This window comes from Chelonia mydas, chromosome 1, assembly GCF_015237465.2.
Source record: "Chelonia mydas isolate rCheMyd1 chromosome 1, rCheMyd1.pri.v2, whole genome shotgun sequence".
Lineage (NCBI taxonomy): Eukaryota > Metazoa > Chordata > Testudines > Cheloniidae > Chelonia > Chelonia mydas.
In genome coordinates this window covers 247,909,637-247,930,952 of record NC_057849.1, presented here as the reverse complement: position 1 = coordinate 247,930,952, position 21,316 = coordinate 247,909,637, and the positions used below count along the sequence as shown (strand labels likewise).

Sequence of the window (21,316 nt, the reverse complement as noted above, 5' to 3'; positions counted from 1 at the left end):
TCCAATTGGTTTAGAGCTGATGACTGTGGAGGTTTGTGGTAAAAGAGGGAGGGGTTCAGTACTGCTTATCTGGGTGGTGGTGGGGGGAGAGGAGAAGCTGGGCTTTGAGGTGTGTGGTGGGGATTGAGAAACTGGACTATGGGGGATCAGGGTGGATGTGGGGGGATGGACAGGCTGGGCTCTGAAGGGGTCGGTGGATGGGGATGGAGAGGTTGGGCTCTGAGGGGATTAAGGTGGATGTGGGGGCGATGGAGAGACTGGGCTATGGGGATCATGGGGGATGGACAGGCTGGGCTCTGAGGGGATCAGGGTGGATGTGGAGGGAGGGTGGAGAGGCTGGGCTGTGGGGGATCTGAGCGTGGGGCAGATGGATGAGACTGGGCTGTGATGGGATCAGGGTGGATGTGGGTGGCGGGATCGGGGGGGTTGGACAGGCTGGGATGTGGGGGGTGTGTGGAGAGGCTGGGCTGTGGGGGGAGCAGGGTGGATGTGGGGGGTGTGTGGAGAGGCTGGGCTGTGAGGGGAGCAGGGTGGATGGGGTGGTGGTGGAGAGGCTGGGCTGTAAGGGGAGCAGGGTGGATGGGGGGGTGGCGGAGAGGCTGGGCTGTAAGGGGAGCAGGGTGGATGTGGGGGGTGCGTGGAGAGGCTGGGCTGTGAGGGGAGCCGGGTGGATGGGGGGGTGGTGGAGAGGCTGGGCTGTGGGGGGAGCGGGGGGGGGGGAGATGGACAGGTTGGGCTGTGGGGGGAGCAGGGTGGATGTGGGGGGTGTATGGAGAGGCTGGGCTGTGAAGGGAGCAGGGTGGATGTGGGGGGTGCGTGGAGAGGCTGGGCTGTGGGGGGAGGAGGGTGGATGTGGGGGGTGCGTGGAGAGGCTGGGCTGTGAGGGGAGCAGGGTGGATGTGGGTGGAGAGGCTGGGCTGTGGGGGGAGCAGAGGGGGGATGGACAGGTTGGGCTGGGGGGGGAGCAGGGTGGATGGGGGGGTGGTGGAGAGGCTGGGCTGTGGGGGGAGCAGGGTGGATGTGGGTGGAGAGGCTGGGCTGTGGGGGGAGCAGAGGGGGGATGGACAGGTTGGGCTGGGGGGGGAGCAGGGTGGATGTGGGGGTAGTGGTGGAGAGGCTGGGCTGTGGGGGGAGCCGGGCGGAGGGATGAGGCTGGGCTGTGAGGGGCTCTGGCGGGGGGCGTGCTGGGGCTCAGAAGTTTCCCCTCCCGCAGGGGGCGAGCCCGGCTTTTCTCGCAGGGGCTCCTCTCCCTGGCGGCGGGGGCGGGGCTCGCTCGGGCGCAGCCGCGCGCGGCCTCGGGCTGGCTCTGTGCAGCCCGGGCGCGTTGGGACGGGAGGCGGCGGCGGCTGCTTTGGGTCCGTGCGGTGAGGGGCGCCGGGGAGACGCGGTCTCGGGGCCGGAGCCCCCTGGGCGAAGCCGCTGAGCGGGCTGGCGAGGAGCAGGTGCCCCCGAACCATTTCTCTCTCCCGGCTTCCTCCTTTGCCCCTCAGGAGCCGCTCCCCTCCGTCGACCACCCCCGGCTGGGGCTGCTGCTGCGGGCGGGGCCCCGCCAGGCGCTGGGTGCGGCGCTGAGGTGGAAGTGGGCGACTCCCTCGGGGCGGCGGGAAACTCACACGCGGGCTTGCAAGTCTGATCTGGGCGGAGAGAGAAATATTCACAAGAAATAAGACCCAACTCCCCCCCCCCCACACACCTTTTGGGGGGAACGTGAGACTGAGGTGCCTGGATCAGTGACTGTGTCACAGGGGGGGCGGGAGGGCTGTATAAGGGGAGCGGGGTCACATTAGCTCAGGGATAGTCGATTATTTTTTGTCAAGGTCCAGATGTCTCATCAAGGCAAAGTCAAGATCCGCACGCCCGAGAAAATAAAATAATAATGATAATAGGTAGACAAAAAGATTTTGGGGTCTGTTCAAAAGCATATGGTGGTCCGTATTCGGCCCGCTGTCTGGCTGTGAAATACCACTGCTTTAGCTGGAGGGAGTGAGACGTTCCTGCCCCACAGAGGGGCCTCGAGCACAAAGCATTACATATTAGGGGTATGAAGCAATTAAAAAAAGAATGGTGAGTAATGGCATGATTAAAAGAATTAATTGCACTGTTAATAATAGAATACCATTTAATTAAATATTTTGGATGTTTTCTACATTTTCAAATATATTCGTTTCAAATACAACACGGAGGGGTTCTGTTCTCACTTTCAGTTGACACTGTAAACAAGAAGCGGGCAACATTATCTCCTGCAAATTGTAACCAAACTTGTTTGTCTGAGTGATTGGCAGAAGTAGGACTGACTGGACTTGTAGGGTCTAAAGTTTTACATTTTTTTATTTTTGAATGCAGTTACATTTTGTACATAATTCTACATTTGTAAGTTCAACTGTCATTATAAATGGATTGCACTACAGTACTTTCTATAAGTGAATTGAAATATACTATTTCTTTTGTTTTTTACAGTGCAAATATTTTGTAATCAAAAATAAATATAAAGTGAGCACTGTACACTTAGTATTCTGTGTTGTAATAGAAATCAATATATTTGAAAATGTAGAAAAACATCCCAAAATATTTAATAAATTTCAATTGATATTCTATCATTTAACAGTGCGATTAATCAAGATTAATTTTTTAATCGCAGTTAATTTTTTTGAGTTAATTGCGTGAGTTAACTGCAATTAATCGACAGCCCGAGTAAATATAAATCCTGATTTAGGAACCCCCACAACACCCACAGTTGCAGTCTATAAGCTGACCAGGTTTTTGGCACCAGACCCACACATCGAGAAGCCTCATTACTTGATCTGTCTGATTTTTCTTACCCGTGTCAACTTGGGCACCTGAAAGCCAAAAGACAAGCTGAGAATTTCAGATTTGTCCCAAAGTTTTCTCTCGTGTTTTAAGATGATTTCTTGGGGGTCTCTTATCATGGGATAGGGCTGCCAACCCACCAGGATTGTCCTGGAGTCTCCAGGCATTAAAGATTATGTCACATTCAACCAAAACTGGCAACCCTATCATGGGAAGTTTTAAAAAAAATTTCATACACAATATACTTTTTAAAAAAACCCATAAAACATTTTACAATATAGAAATTGAGTCATAGCACAGAAAGTTTGATCTTCAAACTTTTAAGATTCCTATAGCAGTATAATTTGGCCATGTTGCACATAATATCTATTTGTTTTATTATAAAACATATTTTCAACAGGAAGTATAACAGAAGATATAAAATTAACAGCCAGAACAGAAGTAGGAAGTTCTACATGTGTGAGATACTGCTGTGGGAACCTTAACTTTTGAATCCTCAACCTTAATGTGCATGAACATATGTTTTTGAATTTAATTTCCCTTTATTTAAAAAAAGGTAATTTTCAAGGGATTTAATATATGCATTTTATTAGTATTACACTTCTGTTTCTTGCAGAACCTGTAAGTGTTGCTCTTATGGGATATGAACTTGAAGCTCAAACAAACCTCTTTTGAAGTCAGTGGGCGTTTGAAGTCAGCTTGATTTTTTTTTGAAGGAATTTTTAAAAGTATAGATCACCGTAACACATTTATGCATAGAAGAACCCGAAATGGTGGCTTGAAAATAATTTCTTGGGGGCTAAAATACCTCCACAGCCAGATGCTGCTCATGTAATTTAGTACAGCCATGCACTCTAACACATTTTACTATATCTGTATGTTATTTTCTTGAACAGAAAGCATTAAGACAGGTTTTTAGTGTCATTTTAGCATACACATACTTTTAACGATATTTAATAACTTTTCTTCAAAATAAGTAATTTTAAACATTCATTTTAACTATTGTACAAAGGCGCACATAAGAACTCTAATGCTTTGAGTAACTAAATGCATGTCATATATTTACAGGGGCACTATCAATATTTTAAATATATAATTGTATTACTTTATGCAAACTACACTATAAACCAAGTCTACAAAGTGTAGCTAAAAATTAAAGTAATTCAGAAAATGAATATGTGTGGGCTTGAGAGGTTTTTGTTTTGTTTTGTTTTTTTCATATTTCCAGTAGGAATCACTGGAATTTTACTCTTTAAAAAAATCATGGGAAGAGGTGGTTAACAAATACAGTATATTTGTTACAGTAGAGAAAAATCCTCTGATTATGGCACCATCTGGAAGAAAGCATGCAGGGAAAGCTGGTAAACCAATACAGGAAGATCAAGCCTTATGTGCCTATGACTTTCAGGAAGAGGAAAAGAAAAACTTGAGTGGATCAGAGGAAGATATTAGGGAAGGTGCAGTATGTCCCCTGAAATCATTTTCATCAAGTTTTATGAAGTGTGTGCATGTATATCTATAGATATATCGAGATATATATTTAAAATTACTGAAAGGTTAGTGATACAGTATAATGCTGTTTCTTGTTGACATTTCTGATGGTGAATAAAAACAAGGTAGTTTCTATGTCAGAGTGATTACCTATTTAATAAGGTTTCATAATTTTGCTACTGATAGCTTGACTTCTGAGTTAAAGATTGACTGACCATCACCTGGAGAGAACTTTTTAAAACAATGGAACAACTCCATGTAGTATGCAATTATATGTCTGAGGTTTTTTGGTTCCTGTAATAGAGTAAGATTTTTTTAAACTCTCTCTTGTCCTTCAGTCTCCAAGATGGTGCTCTTGTTTTGTGGTTCACAGTAGGCCATTGATGACATGGAAGCACTGCTCAGGCAAGAGCAGCATGCTCTTGTCCTCTGGTTAAGCATGAAATTGTTCTCCATCTGCTCTGTCTGAGCCACATGGACAAAGAGGTGTAAGGAATGATGCACAGATCAGCTACCTGTTTACCAGGTGCCGATTGATGTACCTAGCTGTGCAAGGAAAGTGTTCTGATGTCAAAGAGTGGGATTTGGATTGTGGTGCTAGCAGTGGGAAGAAGGGAGGGGCAGAGAGTGAAAAACAGTAAGAAAAATGGGCAGAAGTCTTGAGGAAGAAGGGTGAGAGGGCAAGAGGGGAGCCTGAAGAGAAGATAGATAACAAGGGAGGAAAGGGGAAAGAGAAGGAAGGAGAGATCAGCCAGCCAGTAAAGGAGTTCTTGCTTCTGTCTTGGGAAATTGTAGTTTGTCATAAGGGACATACTTTGTTAGAAAAATACAGTGGTGGGACTTAATTTAGAATTGACCAACCAAATGATGGCAGCCCTTCAGAGTGACATGAAAGGCTTTTGCACAGAGTTAGTTTGCACAAACAGCAGATGATGTAGTTCCCTAGTCACTGGGTGGCATGCCACAAATGCTGCAATCCTCTCATGGTTTATATGCGTAATTACCATTTAGCTATGGTCCCTCGCACATTATATATCAAAACAATTATTTTGTGTAAATATATTTTTACAGAATTTTCATCAGATGCCAACAAAACTGATTTCAAAAGAGAAGTTTTGTACAGATACTGGAAATGCTCCTCTTACACAGTTGTGGTTCTGCTTCTGTCTAATGTCATGTCAGAAAATGAATTGACAATAACTATATTGTAAGAAGTACTTACTCTCCTTCAGCTAGCTTTGTTAGCAGGTTAGTTGATGTCCAAAAGAGCTAACAGCAGAGTAATCTTTAAAGGTATCACACCAGGATTCCCATACTTTGATCTCAGCTTCCTACTGTGGGAGAGCTTGAAGCTCCATCGTTCAGTGATTTTCAACCTTTTTTAATTTGCAAACCCGTAAAATATTTGGAATGGAGGTGTGGACCCCTTTGGAAATTCAACCTGCGGTCCACGGACCCCTATCATAGAAGTCTTAGACTGACAGCTGACTTAAAGAATTCAACTGTAAATGTTGTGCGTGCTTGGCATAGCATTTGACACAGTATGAGGAAGGGTGCTAAACAGTGGGCTTCTATGGTAATGACAGTGCTTCCAGATTTTCACCTGAGGTGGGGTTATTCACATACTTTTGATTTATCAGAAAAACAGAATGCCTTTTTTGGGATCAGAAACTTAATTTTCGTAGTCACCTTTTGTGGACCCCTTAGACATAGTATAGGGTCCCCCAAGGAATCTGTGAACCACAGGTTGAAAACCATTGCCCAAGATTTTTTTATTTTATTTTTATTTTTTTTGCCCTGAGCATCACTGGCACTTAGGCATGAGTCCCTCCCCAATGTTTCATTCCCTCACCATGCCTCAGTTCCCTCCAGTATCATTCAGTTACTTTCTGAATACGGTCAACAAAGATGTTCTCTCCAGGAACTCTAAGCTGATTTTGTCACCTATTTTGGATGCAGTCTTTCGACAGGCACATTCTGTCCTTTATTGGTTTTTCCCTCTTCCTTTGTTTCAATTAAATCTTTTCAAGTATTTGCCTGAGATAGTAAAATCCGAGGCTGCTGTCTCATACTCAGGATGTTGGGTTGCCTATGAAGGCTTTGTTTGGCTGATAACTCGGAAGACTTTGTCACATCACTCCATGGTGGACTAAACCTAAAGAAGGCATGATCACATCTGATTTATTTTGGATACAGCACAGATCATGCTTTTAAAGAAGTGACCCTTTGTTGTTACACTTCTCAAACAATCAGAGTTCTTCTGCATATATGTACTTGAGGTGCTGCAGCTAGTGCTTGGTTTTGGCATCAAGAGAAGAGTCTCCTTTTTGTGTTTTGTGAGTCTATGTTAACAATATTTCTGAGAGGGATGCTCAAGCTCTCCCACTCCCTGGAGTTTGTTCTTTGGAATGTGTAGTGACGCTTTGGACTTTGGCTCATATTGTTTTTTAAGAAATGTGAAAACATTCATAAATACATTTTTGGCAATATATATTTCTGGTTCCAGTGTGAGATAGCCCTCAGGTTTCTTGCTATCCAGTAGTGGAAATCCTGTGTGTTTGGAATCTTTTTAAAGAAGGGATACTTACTGTGAAATTTGATAGTTTAAGTATTACCATTCACTCACCTCTTTTCCCCTCCAAATTTAGGTTTCCAATTTAAGGTGATTTGTTATTTTTAAGGTTTAGATTATTTCCATTTTTGAGATGATTGTCATGAGTTTTGGAAAATGTTCAGGTTTGTGAGCCATTGTTGCCTGAGCATTCAGGAACTGACTGAGGAGGTTATGGGGGAACTGAGGCAGTGCCAGTTCAACACTGGGGAAGGATTTGTGTCCAAGATTCCAGTGCATAAGATAGCCGAAGTTCTAAGAGCTAGAGGAGTTCCAACTTGTTTCATGCTAGAGAGTTAAGAACCAAGACTGGAAATCCTATATGATGAGATCTTGTAAGAAAGTAGGATTATGCATAAGTAATTATCCCTTTAAATAAAATAATTTTCAGCAAAATATTTTGTAAGTGGTGTCTGTTTTTGTTGTTTTTAATATATAAAGGTGACACTCCAGTAATTGATAAACATGGAAAAAAAAGACCTTCAGTGACTCCTCATGCTGTAGTTGAAGAAGATGTGGGGTAATTTGCTTAAAAAACTTATTTTTATTAAGAAAAAATTTCCACATAGATATTAATTACTGAAATTTAATATGCCTATTTTTCTCCTAGTAGATTCTAGTCAGATTTTTTTTAAAGACAGTAAAATCTATTAGTAATATATTGGTAAAGTAGACTACAGTTATGTTTAAAAAAGGGAAAACTTCTATGTTTTATATAGCAATGCCAACTTTTGAATAGCTGTAACTATCAGCTAAAAAAATTATTAATATTTGTTTTCTGGCTTCTAAAAATTCTTGTTTTCTCCCAAGGGTAGTTTGAGTTCCACCCTAGACAGTTTTATCATTTTGCTGAACCTCTTCCCCAATTCTTACTTTTCTTGAGAATGACAGTAATGCTTCAAAAATTAAATGTGTCCATTATTACCTGAAAAGATCCAATTATTTTTATAAGTAAAGTCAGCCTTTTGAGGCTTATGTTTGAAAATATACAGAGTTGGAATAAGTGTTAGTGATAGTAGATTCCAGTCTGTGAAGACTGGGGGGATTGAGATAGAAACCAGTTCTTATATGGTACAAAGAAAATTGTACCTTACAAAAAAAATGCATGTAAACAAGAGAGATCTTCCTTTCCTGTTGCCCAGAATGTCTTGCCCTTATTTAATCTCTCTGCAGTTTCCCCACTGCCACACATATCTGTTTAATCTTCTTGGTTTTTCCTTAAAAGTGCTGTGCAAATCCATCCCAGTCTACATCTTGCACCTTGTCTTGTATCATCATCCTCTGCTCTTCCAGTGATGCCAACCATGATGGCACATTTACCTCTTCCCATATCCCTCATCATCCTTATATATAGAATTCTCCTCCCAATTTTGGTTTACCAGTTCACTCTCTTTTCCTCGAACAGATTCCCCTTACAGACTGAATTCTCCCTTGTTGTCCCCAGGAAGTTAGTTAATAGAAAACTATAACTGAAAAATCATGCAAGTCTCTCTCTGGACTTCCCGCTGCATGCTATCATGTGTGCATATTTCTCTTAGCTTGTAAATTCCTCAGGACATGTACTGCTGTCATTTTCTGTCTTGTACAATAGTGACAATTTTGTCAGCAGTTACAAATAATAATACAATAGATAGATGTTAAAACTAGGCAGTTAAACTTTGAGGTATATACAATGGCTCTAATTCTATTGTCATTTATACAAAAATAGTCATATCAAGTTTTTGAAACACAATATTTTGTAGGGGTGAAGTACAGACTATGTTGGAACGATTTGGAGGTATGTATATTTTAAAATATTCATATAGTATTGAATTAAGAAATATTAATGTTTAAGTAACAACACTGGAAGTATATAGTCTAACTCTTTTTTTATAATAACAACTTTAATTAAAGTATCAAAGGTTTAATGTGAGACGCAGAGTAAAGTGATCACTCTTTATAGCATTGGATACAGCCATTTTCCAGCAGAAAGTGTCAACGGACATGCATAAATGGAACAATATAAGATAAGTGCTAAAATGTAAACATAGTGAAGATGCAAGTATTCTTATAGGCTAATTATCAAAGAAGAGAGAATGGAAGGATACATGAGTAGAATTTAATACCAATCACAGTCTAAAGCAGAAAGGAAGATTTTAAAGATGAAGTATGACAAGAACTTATGTAGTTATTTGGGTGAGAGTCTTCCAGAGTGGCAGGGCAGTATGAGTGAAAAAGCTATCCCTCTCACCTTCCCCTTTTTGTCACAGTGAAGGAGCAAACTGAAGATCAGGAATGTAGGAGGGGTGTGAGAAAACAGGGACATAAATGTATTCTATAAATTAACATATTGTGTAACAAAGGGGCAAAAAGAAGTGGGAAGGAAGAGGACAGGAAAGACAGGTCATGACAATAAGATGACTCATCTACTCAACAATTGGTTGAGTAATAATTTTATTTTTATCTCATATATAAATAGATGTCTTATAGAATAAATATATTTTGTATGTGGGCCTCAAAGTAGGAGTGGATCTTAGGGACCTCCCTTGTGCATTAATTAACAATTTAAAAATGCCAAAGATTTCTTGCTTTGGAGGTAAATATAAGAATGTTCTGCTAGTCAGAGCAATCTAACAGGAAGATTACTTCAGTCTTTGAATAATTAAATAATAGGAAGTTAATGCAGCCTAATGTAGGCCAAAGATAGGTAAAAGGATGAGATATGGAGTAATCAGAAAATGTGTTGAGAGAAAGAGATAATGCCATCTGCACAGAAATAATAGTTAAGAATGGAGCTAGCAATGAGACATCAGTCTGAGACAAAATAGAGGGACAATAAGAGATCAGTTGATATAGCCTTGAAGTAATATATAACAGAAGGATTAAAGTGGTTGTTACAGGCATGAAATTGGGTATACCTGTAATTTGCTTAATACCCTTCCAAACAAATTTATATATGTAATAATAAAACAGCGATGTTTACTCAAACCATCCTTCTTTAGAGCTACTTAATGTGCTTGAAGAATGAGAAATTATTTACCACTTATATTCATTAAAAAGATTTTGACAGCGTTGGTAGGCCCACACTTTTGCTACTTAAATCCAAGTAACTTTAATAAATATTTTTCCAAATCAATTTTAGTCAGTGCTTTTTGAATAAATAACATTTTAAGTGTCAGCAGCCAAAGTCATATGAGTAACTTTTCAATGATAAAACTTTGTGTGTGCTTCACTAACGCACAAGTTATATAAAAATGGTAATAGTAAAATATTTTGAAATTCCGAATAAAATGCATAGTAGGTCTGTTGTAATACATAATACAATTCCTGATTATTATTTGTCTAAATACAGCTGACATTAACAAGGCTCTCTTGGCTAAGAGGAAAAGATTAGAAATGTATACTAAGGCTTCTCTTAAAACCAGTAACCAGAAAATTGAACATGTTTGGAAAACACAGCAAGAACAGAGGTAAGAGTTACAGTTATTGCTGGAAAAAATGTGTTCAATTTGTTTTTCTGGATGACAGAATCTGTTGTCATAGCATCAGGAATTGTGTCATATCTACTCGGGCCACAAGGGACATTCTACCCAAACATCTGGTTATGTGCATCTGCTTTGTTTAAATAAGCAGTAATAGAGTAACACATCTCATTCATTTTATGAAAGAGAAATTTGACATGAAAGTTTCTGAGCAAACACAAAATTTTTATTTTTGGTCAAAATGTTGTTCCACTTTAAAACTGAAAAATTTCCAGTAGAAGTTTTCAGTAAGATTTTATGGTTTGGTTTATAAAAAAGTCAAATGCTTTTTAAAAACTAAAAAGTATTACTCATAAGTTTTATTATGTACTGAAAACTAATCTTAGGTAACTTTAGGATTTTTTAAACTATTAATTCATTATTTTTCTTTCTCTCTGAGGCATGTTTAATTACTCACAAAGACAGGCATTAAAGGCAAAGGGAGGTGAAAAACGGTACTAGTAAAATATTTAAAATTCAGACACCTATAAAATATGTACCATATTCAAAATATTTAACAATATGATACGAAGGTTTTATTGGCACTCATTTGGAAGGACTAGTATAACTCACTCCTGGGGCTGGTCTACACTACTATTTAAGTCAATGTAACTTACGTCGCTCAGGGGTGTGAAAAAGATGTAAGTTACATCCACTTAAGTGCTGTACACACCGCGCACGATGTTGGCAGGAGACACTCTCCCCCCTGACATAGCTTCCACCTCTTTTTGAAGTGGAGAAATTATGCCGATAGGAAAGCACTCTCCTGTCAGCATAGCGCATCTTCACCAGACGTGCCACAGAAGTACAGCTGCATCGATGCAGCTGCGCCGAAGTAACATGGTAGTGTAGACTTGGCCCTGGTTTATCATCCCTGAGTAATGTAAGCATTTTAAACCTGCATTGATAAAATATTTTACATGCGCACACAATGTATTAATTTCTAATTTATTTAAATTCCTGTGAATCAGTATAAACCTACCTTCTTGTTTTTATGCCAAAGATCCCACTGTGGGAGTGGCCAATGTAATTAAGAGCCCTATGTGGAATAGTAGGGCAGCTTTCCTAGTGCCCATCCTCCCCTTCTCCATGTGTGGGGGTGGTTCCTGTGGACCCAATACTCCTACCCCCTTAACAATAGACAGAGCGGGAAGGAGAGGTCCCGGTTTTTGTGGGGAGATGGAGAGAGAGAGGTCCCAGTTTCTGTGGGGGCGGGGAGGGAGACAGAAGGATCTCGGTAATTGTAACATGCACAGAAGTGCATCTAAAATGCATGGCAAGTATTCAAGGCTCTACGCCAGCCCCCTTACCTGTATTTGGCTTTGCACCTCTGGTACTTGTCGCTGGTCCAAGCAACCTCCCTAATTTTTTTCATAAACATCCCTAAAAAACTCAGAACAAGTTGGATATTTCTGATAGTGTTTGCTCTGATTTGGATATTGGCCTGGTAGTTGTATTTAAATGCTCTCTGCCCAATACATAATTTTAAATGACATTAGTTTACCCATAAACAAATGTCTATGTTCTCAATTTTTCAAATTGATGCACAGAATCCTTTTAGGGTTATATTTCACCATTTTAATGAGCAAAAGTAGCTTAGGTCTTTATTTTGTGCCATTCCCTACATATTGGTAGAAAAATTCTGCAAGCCCCAGGTCTTCAACTTCAAGAAAATAGAACTTCCTCTTCCCACTTCCAAACCCTCCACCCAAAGAAACTGACATTTGGTCAATTCGTCTTCTAATCCTATGTAAACACTATTATTTATAAACAGAATGTTTTAAAGTATTTCTTCTGGCATTAGTGGCTCTACAATTATAATGGCCATGCCAACTGAGACATGTTTTGCCACCTGTAAAATGGGGATGATAATATATAGCACTTTTCGTAAGTGATCAGTTAACGCTAGAAGTTATTGTGATGTATTTATAGGCAGAAGCTCAACCAGGAGTATTCCCAGCAGTTCTTGACTTTATTTCAACAATGGGATATGGACATGCAGAAAGCAGAGGAACAGGAAGAAAAACTAGCGGTTTGTTTCTAGCCTGGCAACTGTTTGATACATTTGTTTTATAATACATTCACAAGTGCTAATTATTCTTGTTAGACACCAACCTCCCACAGGCATAAACACACTTTTTAGGTGAATTTCAGACAAAACATGTTGTATGCGGGACTGACAGTGTCTTAAAAGTTTTCTTTCGTTTTTTAGGACTTCCCAAGTGTAAAATGTTTATAAATTATCAGCTGTATTGCAAACTGAAGAGGTGATAAAGACTATCTGATGTTGTAGTGTCTCTCCCTAGGCTTATCAATATAGAGGTAAATGCTCCTCATGTGCAGGAGCCATATGCTGACCCAGTGCAGAGATGCAAGGTTCCCATGGAAGATCAGAGCAGATCCTAAATGTCCTGCTATATATGGGCAAGTTTCCACCCAAATCACTAGAGACTGTGGGGTAGGGTAAGAGAGACTGGGACATTATACTTGGGATGGAAGTAGGGAAGCGATGCCAAGTCTGTGTAGGGTAGGATGACATTGGGGAATTATAGCATTTACACGTGATCCTGTTCGCTGGGAACAGAGAGCAAGAGCAGTCACCCTAATAATGGGGAAAGGAAGCTATATAATGGCAGAGGGGCACAATTACTCTGGGAGCACATTGCACCAGTTTAGATTACTTGGAAGAAATTGTGTTCCTCTTCAGTTTGCAAGTTGTGCTGTCCCCTGACAGCAACATAGGTCTAGAGAATAGATTTGGACAGCATTTCCCCTTTCCTTGCCATCCCCACTATCTATCAAAGATCCATGTTATAGATTCTAGAACGTGGATTTCCAGTGAAGGGGGAACTTATACTTTTGAACACTGACAGCATCGACCTGTCTAACTACTGCTTGTCAATTAACATGATTCTTCTTTGTGTTTTAGAATATGTTTCGCCAGCAACAGAAGGTTTTTCAACAAGCAAGAATAGTTCAGAGTCAGAGACTGAAAACAATTAAACAGCTGTACGAGCAGTTCTTAAAGGTCCAGTATATATACCTTTTTTAAAGCTAGACCATGATTCTGTTAGAGGGATTCTTAATGACTCCATAGGTAAGGCTGCATTGAAATTTACAGTTAAAATAGGATTAAAATTCCCTATATTTTACAATAATTATTGAATTAAAATCCATTTAAGGATGATACTGGTAAGAGAGCCTTACACATGGTTCCTTTAATTAACCAAGAATGTTTGTGTAGTGGTAATTTGGAGCCTGCAAGGACAGTTCCATTTTCCATGAAGGTCTTGTCTAAACACCCAAGTTGTACTCCCATAACTAAAATCTGTTTTAAAAAGTGATGTAATTAAGCCAGTCAAACTCCTGTGTGAGCACACATACATCTGATTAAAACTGTTTATATCTGTTTACCTTGCATTTGTACATTTACCAGGGTAAACTAATCAGACTGAAATCAAATTAAGAGTAACCAGAACTTTAGTTCACAATGTGTCTGTGTGAAGACTAGGCCTTAGATTAATGTTATGAAAACTACTTCTTTTAAATAAAATAGTGAAATATTTCACACTGTTTGAAAATAAAGCATAAGCCAAAATTTAGCGTTTGTTATGCTTGTGTTAGAGGTAGCAGTCTCACTAAAAGTGAATGGCTACCATAGAATAGTGACCCATTGTCAGTAATCTTTTTACAAATAGCTATTTGTAGAAAGATAAATGCTCATATTAAGTAAATTAAAATATAATTTAAATAGTTTTTATGATAAGAAGTTATGCTTGATTGGGCGAGTTTTCCAAACACAGGACAATAGGTATTACGTTTAATAAACCAGTATTAAAACTGAATATGCACTCTGATGCCAGCAACAAAAGTCAGCCCAAAATAGGGGTCTTCTGTGAAAGTGGGCCCAACTGGGGCAGTTAATATTCACTTCAGTTTAACTGACTTTCTGGGGTTTTGTTGGTTCACTATGTATTTTGGTATTATATTGAAAGTGAGGTACACATTTTATAAACATACCCTTAACATAAATGGTTAATAAATGATTAACAGAAGTTAAATACATTACAGACATAAGTAATATGTATAATAGATTATGGACTCTTAACAATAGTTTATCTAAGTTATTAAAACATCACTTGTTAACCCTTCATATACAATTTATAGATGTACTCTTACTGTAAAGTGGTCACTACTTATTTTAAAATAAGATAAATCTGCTAACTTTTGAATGAAGAAGAGTCTATTTTGTATCTTTACCTTCTCCCCCATCTCAGAAGCCACATGAATATAGGTGAGATGAATAATATAAATAGTATCTCTCTAGTTTAAACCAAGTATGTGGTTGTTTAATCAAAGCTGGTTTAAGACCACAGAATAGGTCCATCTGTTTCCAAGATACCACTGTTCTACATTTCCCTGAGCTCTGGTACAGAAAACAGTTTAACTGCTACCATAGACAGAATTAAAAAAAAAGTTTTCAGCAGTACTTGAGTCTTTGTTCTTGCATTTTCTGTGGTCAGCAATAGGTTAGTTTCATAGTTAGCTGGACCTGAAGAATCTGGTTATGTTAAAAAGTTACTATATAATGTATTAGTTTGAAATTAGTGTAAAAGTTAATAACCATTCTGAAAAAATTGGACATAGCTACCAAAAAAGAGAGAGAAAAAATGAAATTTAATTTGGAGTAGACCTACTCAAAGAAATAAACAAAGTTTAATTAAACTTTTTAAATTTGAAAGGTGTGTTTTTCTTGTGGGGGGTTTGTTTCATTTTTTGTTTGTTTGTAGAAAAACAAATTTCATAATGTTTTCCCCCTCTGAGTGCAGTAAAATGAATGATGTCCAGAATTCTCACCCCCCATCCCCTTTGACTTAAGTGTTAGAGTAGAAAAGGGAGTGAGGGGAAAATCCAGAAATGGTTTTTTAAAAAGTAAACTGAAGTGGAAATTTGTTTTGTTAAATGACATTTTTCCCACAAAACCTCATTTTTTGGCAGGAAAACTTTTCTGTCAGTTTCAACCAAGTCTAGTTTAGAGTAGGTTTCAAATCTCACAGTTAGTATGAAAACAAAACAGGTGCTCTCATACCCTATTGCTAAAACAGAAACCAAAACTAAAACCTAGTTATCTATCATCTTAATATTAGACGAACACATCCGAAATAAAAGCCTATTTAACCATACCTTAGTACTTTCAAACTTTCAGTTAATGTGTCATATAAAAGCAATATTAAAATTAGACAAATTACAGCTACTACTTAAGATGCAAAGTGAATGGAATAAAAGATGACTTTAGTGCTTGAACTTCCAAATAAAATCAAGACTCAAATCCTGCACACCTTTACACACAAGCTTAACTTCATGCTTTTGAGTGGCCCCACTTATCTTGATGGGACAAGTGATGTTTAAAGTTATGGACAATCTTAAGCATTTGCAGAATTACAGGTCCCAAATCGTATGTGAAAGGGGTGCAGTGCAGGGCATTTAAAGTATGAATACAGGAGGGGGAAAAGAGGAATATATCTCAGGCCTGATTATCAGAGGCACTTTACACCTGTAGCTCTCATTGGCTTCTGTTAGAATTGTTAGTGTTCAGCATGTAGTTGTTTTCTTAAAACACTACTGCTACAAGATACCCTTTTCAGCTGTTACTCAGTTTTATGCTCTACTCTCAGCAAGTCAACTTTATGCAATACCCTTGTAACCCACTACCAGACAGGTAAGGTACTTTGCATGGTGTTGGCAGTCTAATCAATATTCAGTATATTGTTGTAAACTGGAAAAGTATTTCCAGTATTGCTGCATGTTTTCCAGTTGTGGGATAACTCTGGAACATGAAATTATGATCGCTTTTGTAACTTGCTAATTATGATACAGTAGAACCTCAGAGTTACAAACACCTCAGGAATGGAGATTGTAACTCTGAAACGTTCGTAAAAACAAAACGTTATGGCTGTTCTTTCAAAAGTTTATAACTGAACATTGACTTAATACAGCTTTGAAAGTTTACTATGTAGAAGAAAATACTGCTTTTAACCATCTTAATTTAAGTGAAACAAGCACAGAAACAGTTTCCTTACCTTGTCAAAAACATTTTAAACTTTCCCTTTATTTTTTTAGTAGTTTACATTTAACACAGTACTGTACTGTATTTGCCTTTTTGTGTGTGTCTGCTGCCTGATTGCATACTTTGGGTTCTAAATGAGGTGTGTGGCTGACGGGTCAGTTCGGAACTCTGTAGTGACTGTGGTGTATGGTGCTCAGCGAGTTTTGTTTACTTCCGGTTTGTGAACAGGATTTGTTTGGAAATCTGGGGGGGGGGGCTTAGTATAAAACTGCTAATATTTGTCAGTTTTAGTATAATTTCTATCATTTAGAGTATGGAAGAACTAGAGAAAAATCATGAAAACCTTCTAGCAGGTGCACAAAATGAACTTCGCAAAGAAATGGCTATGTTGCAAAAGAAAATCATGATGGACACTGTAAGTATTAGCATTGATTTATGGGGAAAAACAGTTAAAAATGTAAAGACAGAACATTAAGTAGAAAAACCATTTAACATTCACTTTTAATTCTTTCAATATATCAGACTGATGTGGTATTTTTTTCCTAAATGTTGCATTTGTTCAGTGTTATCTCCTTTCTTGTAACAGCAACAGCAAGAGATGGCAACTGTTCGCAAATCTCTTCAGTCCATGTTATTCTGATGGCTCAGTGAAGAAACAACTTGCACCTAAGTAACATGATACAATTATAGCCATTAGCCATGGAAAAATAAGTCTGTTCCTTTAAAATTCCAATTTAAGAGTTCCTATTAATCAAACTGTTACATGTATTATTTCAATAATGTTACTAGTGAAATTGATAGTCATATTTTTTCATGTTCTTAATGGAAGAGATTGCAAACTGGATTCTTTCCTCAGAGACTATTAATATGTCTTTAAAATGTCTGACCGAATCCTCCTTAACCTCTTTGCAGTGAGAGTTGCTTTTCTAACTCTAAGGCAGTGTTATAAAATGCAAGACTATAGCAGTATGGAGGTTAATAGAAGTTTACCTCTTGAAACAGGTGAATATGAATCTGTGTACCATAGGCAGCAGTAATGCAAAATGGATCACAAAATTCCACCAATAATGAACATCACAGGATTAAAAGGACACATTAAAAACTTGATGCTGTTATGCAAAAATGTACCTTTGCAACTTTATAATTGTGAACTAAAGAAACCACCAAAATAATCCTACGTTGTGTGTGTGCATCTTGCATATTTAGCAGGATAACATTCTGGAAAGTTTAGGAATTAAAAGTATGGTACATATGAATTACATTTCTTTGGTACTTTAGGTTATTAGACTACATCTTGTTGTTTACTCTTTTTCTGTTCTAGGCACTGTAATGGTTGAGGGTTTTTTTTGAAGTATCATTAGTAGCCTTATTATAAGCTGTACATTGTACTTTACTGCACTAACAAGGACATATGCTTGCCAAGACTTGTTAGTCATGTTAAACCAGATATTTTGGCTTTACAGCATAGCGTGCCTAATTGGTTTAAATGAGCCACATTAAACAACAATTTACAACACAGTCTGCAGTGATTATTGATAACACTATACATCTATATACTATCAGTTCCTGTGGACCATTTTGGAAGAGATACTAAAGCAGATGCCCATCTCCAGAGCTGTAGTTGGAAGGGTAGTTCTTGCTGCTTTTTGAAAGAATTAGCAGTTTAGTGAAGATTAAGTTTTTAAAGTAAATTCTTTATATTTTGTATATCACAGTACAGTGAATTCTGATTTACTTTACAGCCAGGTTGGAGTTTTCATGCATTTGTTTTACAGAAAACCACTGTATACACATTCATTTCTTACAACTTAGGAAAGCCCTGAAATATTTTCAACATTTGGATTTAATACAAAAAAAAAAAAAAAAAAAATTTGGTCATTAGCTGCTTGACATCACTAACAAATATAACTTGGAGGAACTTACACTCAATTGTAATGAGTTTTAGCTTTTATTCTATAAAAGAATGTATAGTAAAATGTCCATAAGAAGAGGAGAGATTTTTTCCCAGTCTTTTCTAGAATTGCCCTAAAAATGTAGTTTTCCAAAGGGTTCCAAAACCAGACTGTAGAGATTCTGTATAAAATATTTGTCCATTACTTAATATTTACATTTTGGAATTGGGTTCCCCCAGTTTTCTGACTGCTTCCCAGATTCTGGCGCCTGTGTCATTTTTTAGGGAGTTATTGTTGAACTATTTTCTGGATAGGGAAGTCTGGGCCAGCTGTTCATGGTGCCAGGGCAGTTTTTCTGTCCCTGTTTAAAACTGGGATAGAAGAGGGGAACAGTGTTCTAGAGGGGGAATTTGTGATGGCCTACTTCTCTGAGATTGAAATGTTGCGTTAGTAACCACCATGCAGCCACACTCTTCCACAACAGTTATTAGGACTCAGAGCAGATAAACACTCATTCAGTGCTAATTAGCACATGTTGGGAAGACATGTTAAAGTGTGTGAATCTTTGGTGGCTACCAAGTCATGGAACTCCACTTATATTATCTCTAAGTTGTCATTTAAGTGTAATCAGATAACGGTGTAAGATCTTTTCTGGTGTGATATAGTCAAACAAATGTTTTTCAGTCCAATAGAAAGTATTACCTACAACATTAATACCCACAGGCACAACTATACCCTACATTGCAACTTGTTTTGAGAGCACAACACAAGCTTCTTAGGCCTACTGGTTACTGAAAATAAGGCTGAGCTTGTTGTGGACGAGAAACTGCTGAGTCACTGAAAATTCTTTCATTAAGCAGTTCTCGTTTACAGTATTTTTGAGCAACTGATGCATCTCACTGAGAACTGTTAAAGTTGTCATTACTACTTTTCACTCTGTATCTTATGAACAACATACATGCAAATGAATGTTAAAAGTTCATTTGTGCATGATGCTTTTCTCCCAGTTTATTGAACAGGGTGACGAGGATGAACTCTTAAGCCTTATCTAGATGGTCGGGGGAGTCATGTGATTCACATAAGTGCAGCACCACTGATGGCAAGTGGTGGATTACAGGTCCAATTTTACAGCAGTAATGTAATATCGCAGTGATCAATGATCCTATTTTCCAGTAGGATTCTCTAATAATAAACAAGAGGTAGAGAACCTCATGCCCAGAAAGTATAACCTTTATGCAGAATGTTTGGTAAACAATGTTTTTCAAGTTTATTAGAAGCAGTAAGAAACACCATCACAGGTGCATGAAGGTGAGAGCTTTCACCCACTTGAAATCTAACAGGTTGTATCATGATATTATTGCAGTAATAATGTTGGTGGGTTTCTTCACAAACGTGAAAGCGTTTAGTATATGCCAAGCTTTGGGAATGTTGTGAACTGCATTCTTCATTGCTTAAACTGCAAGCCAGAAATTGATAAGGGGTACTTTCACATTGAAGGGCTTTTGTAACTAGTCTATTGAAACAGCTTGGAGGAGTGAAAAGTTAGGGTTGACATCTATGTTATGTTTGCTACCTAAAAATTAGATTTGGTGGAAATGTCACTAGCCCTTAGCTAAAGTAAGTCAGATCTCTTCTGCTGATTCTCATTTATTTAAACACTGGGTTTTAGATTACCCTTATTTTTGGCCAGTATTTTCAAATAGACAAATGTATTAACCAACCAGTTCATTTCACAGCCAGAGCTCTCTTATCACATGGGATATTGCTTTATAATAATCTATGATGAAATACAGTGAAGTGTCTGATACACTGTTTTGTACTTAATCTTTTGAGATCTTTTTCTAGACAGATTTTTATACTTAAATACCAGGCTTTCCTATGAGTTAACAAGTTATACTTAATTCCTTAGAGTCTGTGCTTAAAAAGTCTCATATACAGCTTGTTATTACCATAACAAAGTAAAACTATAGAGAACACATTTTGATGGCAGTTGGGTTGCACAGTTGTGTTCAAAGGATCGTTGCTGATCAGATCTCTAAATATATAGGCCAAATATTTAGTCCTGCAGATTTGCACTTTCAGTTTTACTGGTGCAAATAACTAGGGCAAAAATTTATGCCATTTAGATCCATCTGATGTTGCTTGTAAATTAGATACTTGATGGTACTTCAGCATTAAGTGTTACTTACAAATTATAATGGGTGCAAAACTAGAAGCCCAGCCTTAGAAGGAAACTCAAGCAATATATATTTTCAGTAACTGCTGAAATGGAGGCTTTACCCCTGAACCTGTACTCACAGAGATAATGATATTTGAAATTGGTGGGCAGAGTTTGTTATAAAAGATGAAGCAGGAAGAGAAAATCCAGTAGTTTTGTTTTTTTTAAACAAAAAAGCTTGGATTTGTCAGGCACTGAGCTCCATTGACTTCTCTTCACAGTGTCAAACACCATGTATTACAGTAACAGCAGCAGTGAGTTGCTGGATGGTTAATTTTTAATCAGTCTTGATTTGAAATTTATTTTAGGCGCAGACTGGAAATCTGATTAATTTCATAGCAATTCTCAGCAGTTTGAGATTTTAGAAAAGTTTTTCCTCTTGTGTGAAGCGAAGCAGCTCTAGAATTCTAGTATTGAGTACTTTAGATTTGTAGTCAGTCTATGTACCAGAATTAAAAGTTATCTTTTCTCAATCAAGGAGAATCTAGTGCATGGCAGAAAATCAGTTTGACTGATGAATCCATGATCAAAAGTAAAGATTGCAATGTCTAGAATACAATGGAGGAATTTTATGCTTCATGATACAAGCATAAATCACAATAGACTCTGCACAACTTTATATTTAAGTAATCGTATTGGTTATCTGAGCAAATTACTGAGCTTTTCACTGTCTTTTCTTGAAAAGCTTTGTCTGTATTCCTGAAAAGGGGATCTACTTCATTCATTATT

General features: G+C 38.3%; 2 protein-coding genes across 10 annotated transcripts in view; one reads left to right on the top strand and one right to left on the bottom strand.

Moving 5' to 3' along the window:
* The first annotated feature begins 1,295 nt into the window (after positions 1 to 1,295).
* On the top strand, positions 1,296 to 20,744 carry SYCP3 (synaptonemal complex protein 3). 7 transcript variants are annotated; one of them, XM_043541736.1, is made up of 11 exons: positions 1,299 to 1,505; positions 1,554 to 1,573; positions 3,425 to 3,429; positions 4,113 to 4,265; positions 7,352 to 7,430; positions 8,653 to 8,687; positions 10,242 to 10,359; positions 12,343 to 12,442; positions 13,340 to 13,438; positions 16,788 to 16,892; positions 17,064 to 18,370. In XM_043541736.1, exons 4-11 carry the CDS (start codon positions 4,133 to 4,135, stop codon positions 17,115 to 17,117), a joined length of 723 nt encoding a protein of 240 aa, XP_043397671.1. In that variant the 5' UTR covers positions 1,299 to 1,505; positions 1,554 to 1,573; positions 3,425 to 3,429; positions 4,113 to 4,132; the 3' UTR covers positions 17,118 to 18,370. The 7 variants fall into 7 exon arrangements, with proteins under 7 accessions (XP_043397662.1, XP_043397667.1, XP_043397671.1 ...); XM_043541727.1 differs by having other exon boundaries at positions 1,296 to 1,505; positions 16,788 to 20,744; XM_043541756.1 differs by lacking the exon at positions 13,340 to 13,438.
* The window catches only part of CHPT1 (choline phosphotransferase 1), a 30,203-nt gene continuing 25,784 nt past the window's right edge, over positions 16,898 to 21,316 (bottom strand). For all 3 annotated transcript variants that reach the window (XM_043541720.1, XM_037879454.2, XM_037879459.2), the window contains one exon: positions 16,898 to 17,143. In XM_043541720.1, coding sequence (XP_043397655.1) covers positions 17,099 to 17,143 — 45 coding nt within the window. In that variant the 3' untranslated portion in view covers positions 16,898 to 17,098. The remainder of the gene's footprint in view (positions 17,144 to 21,316) is intronic.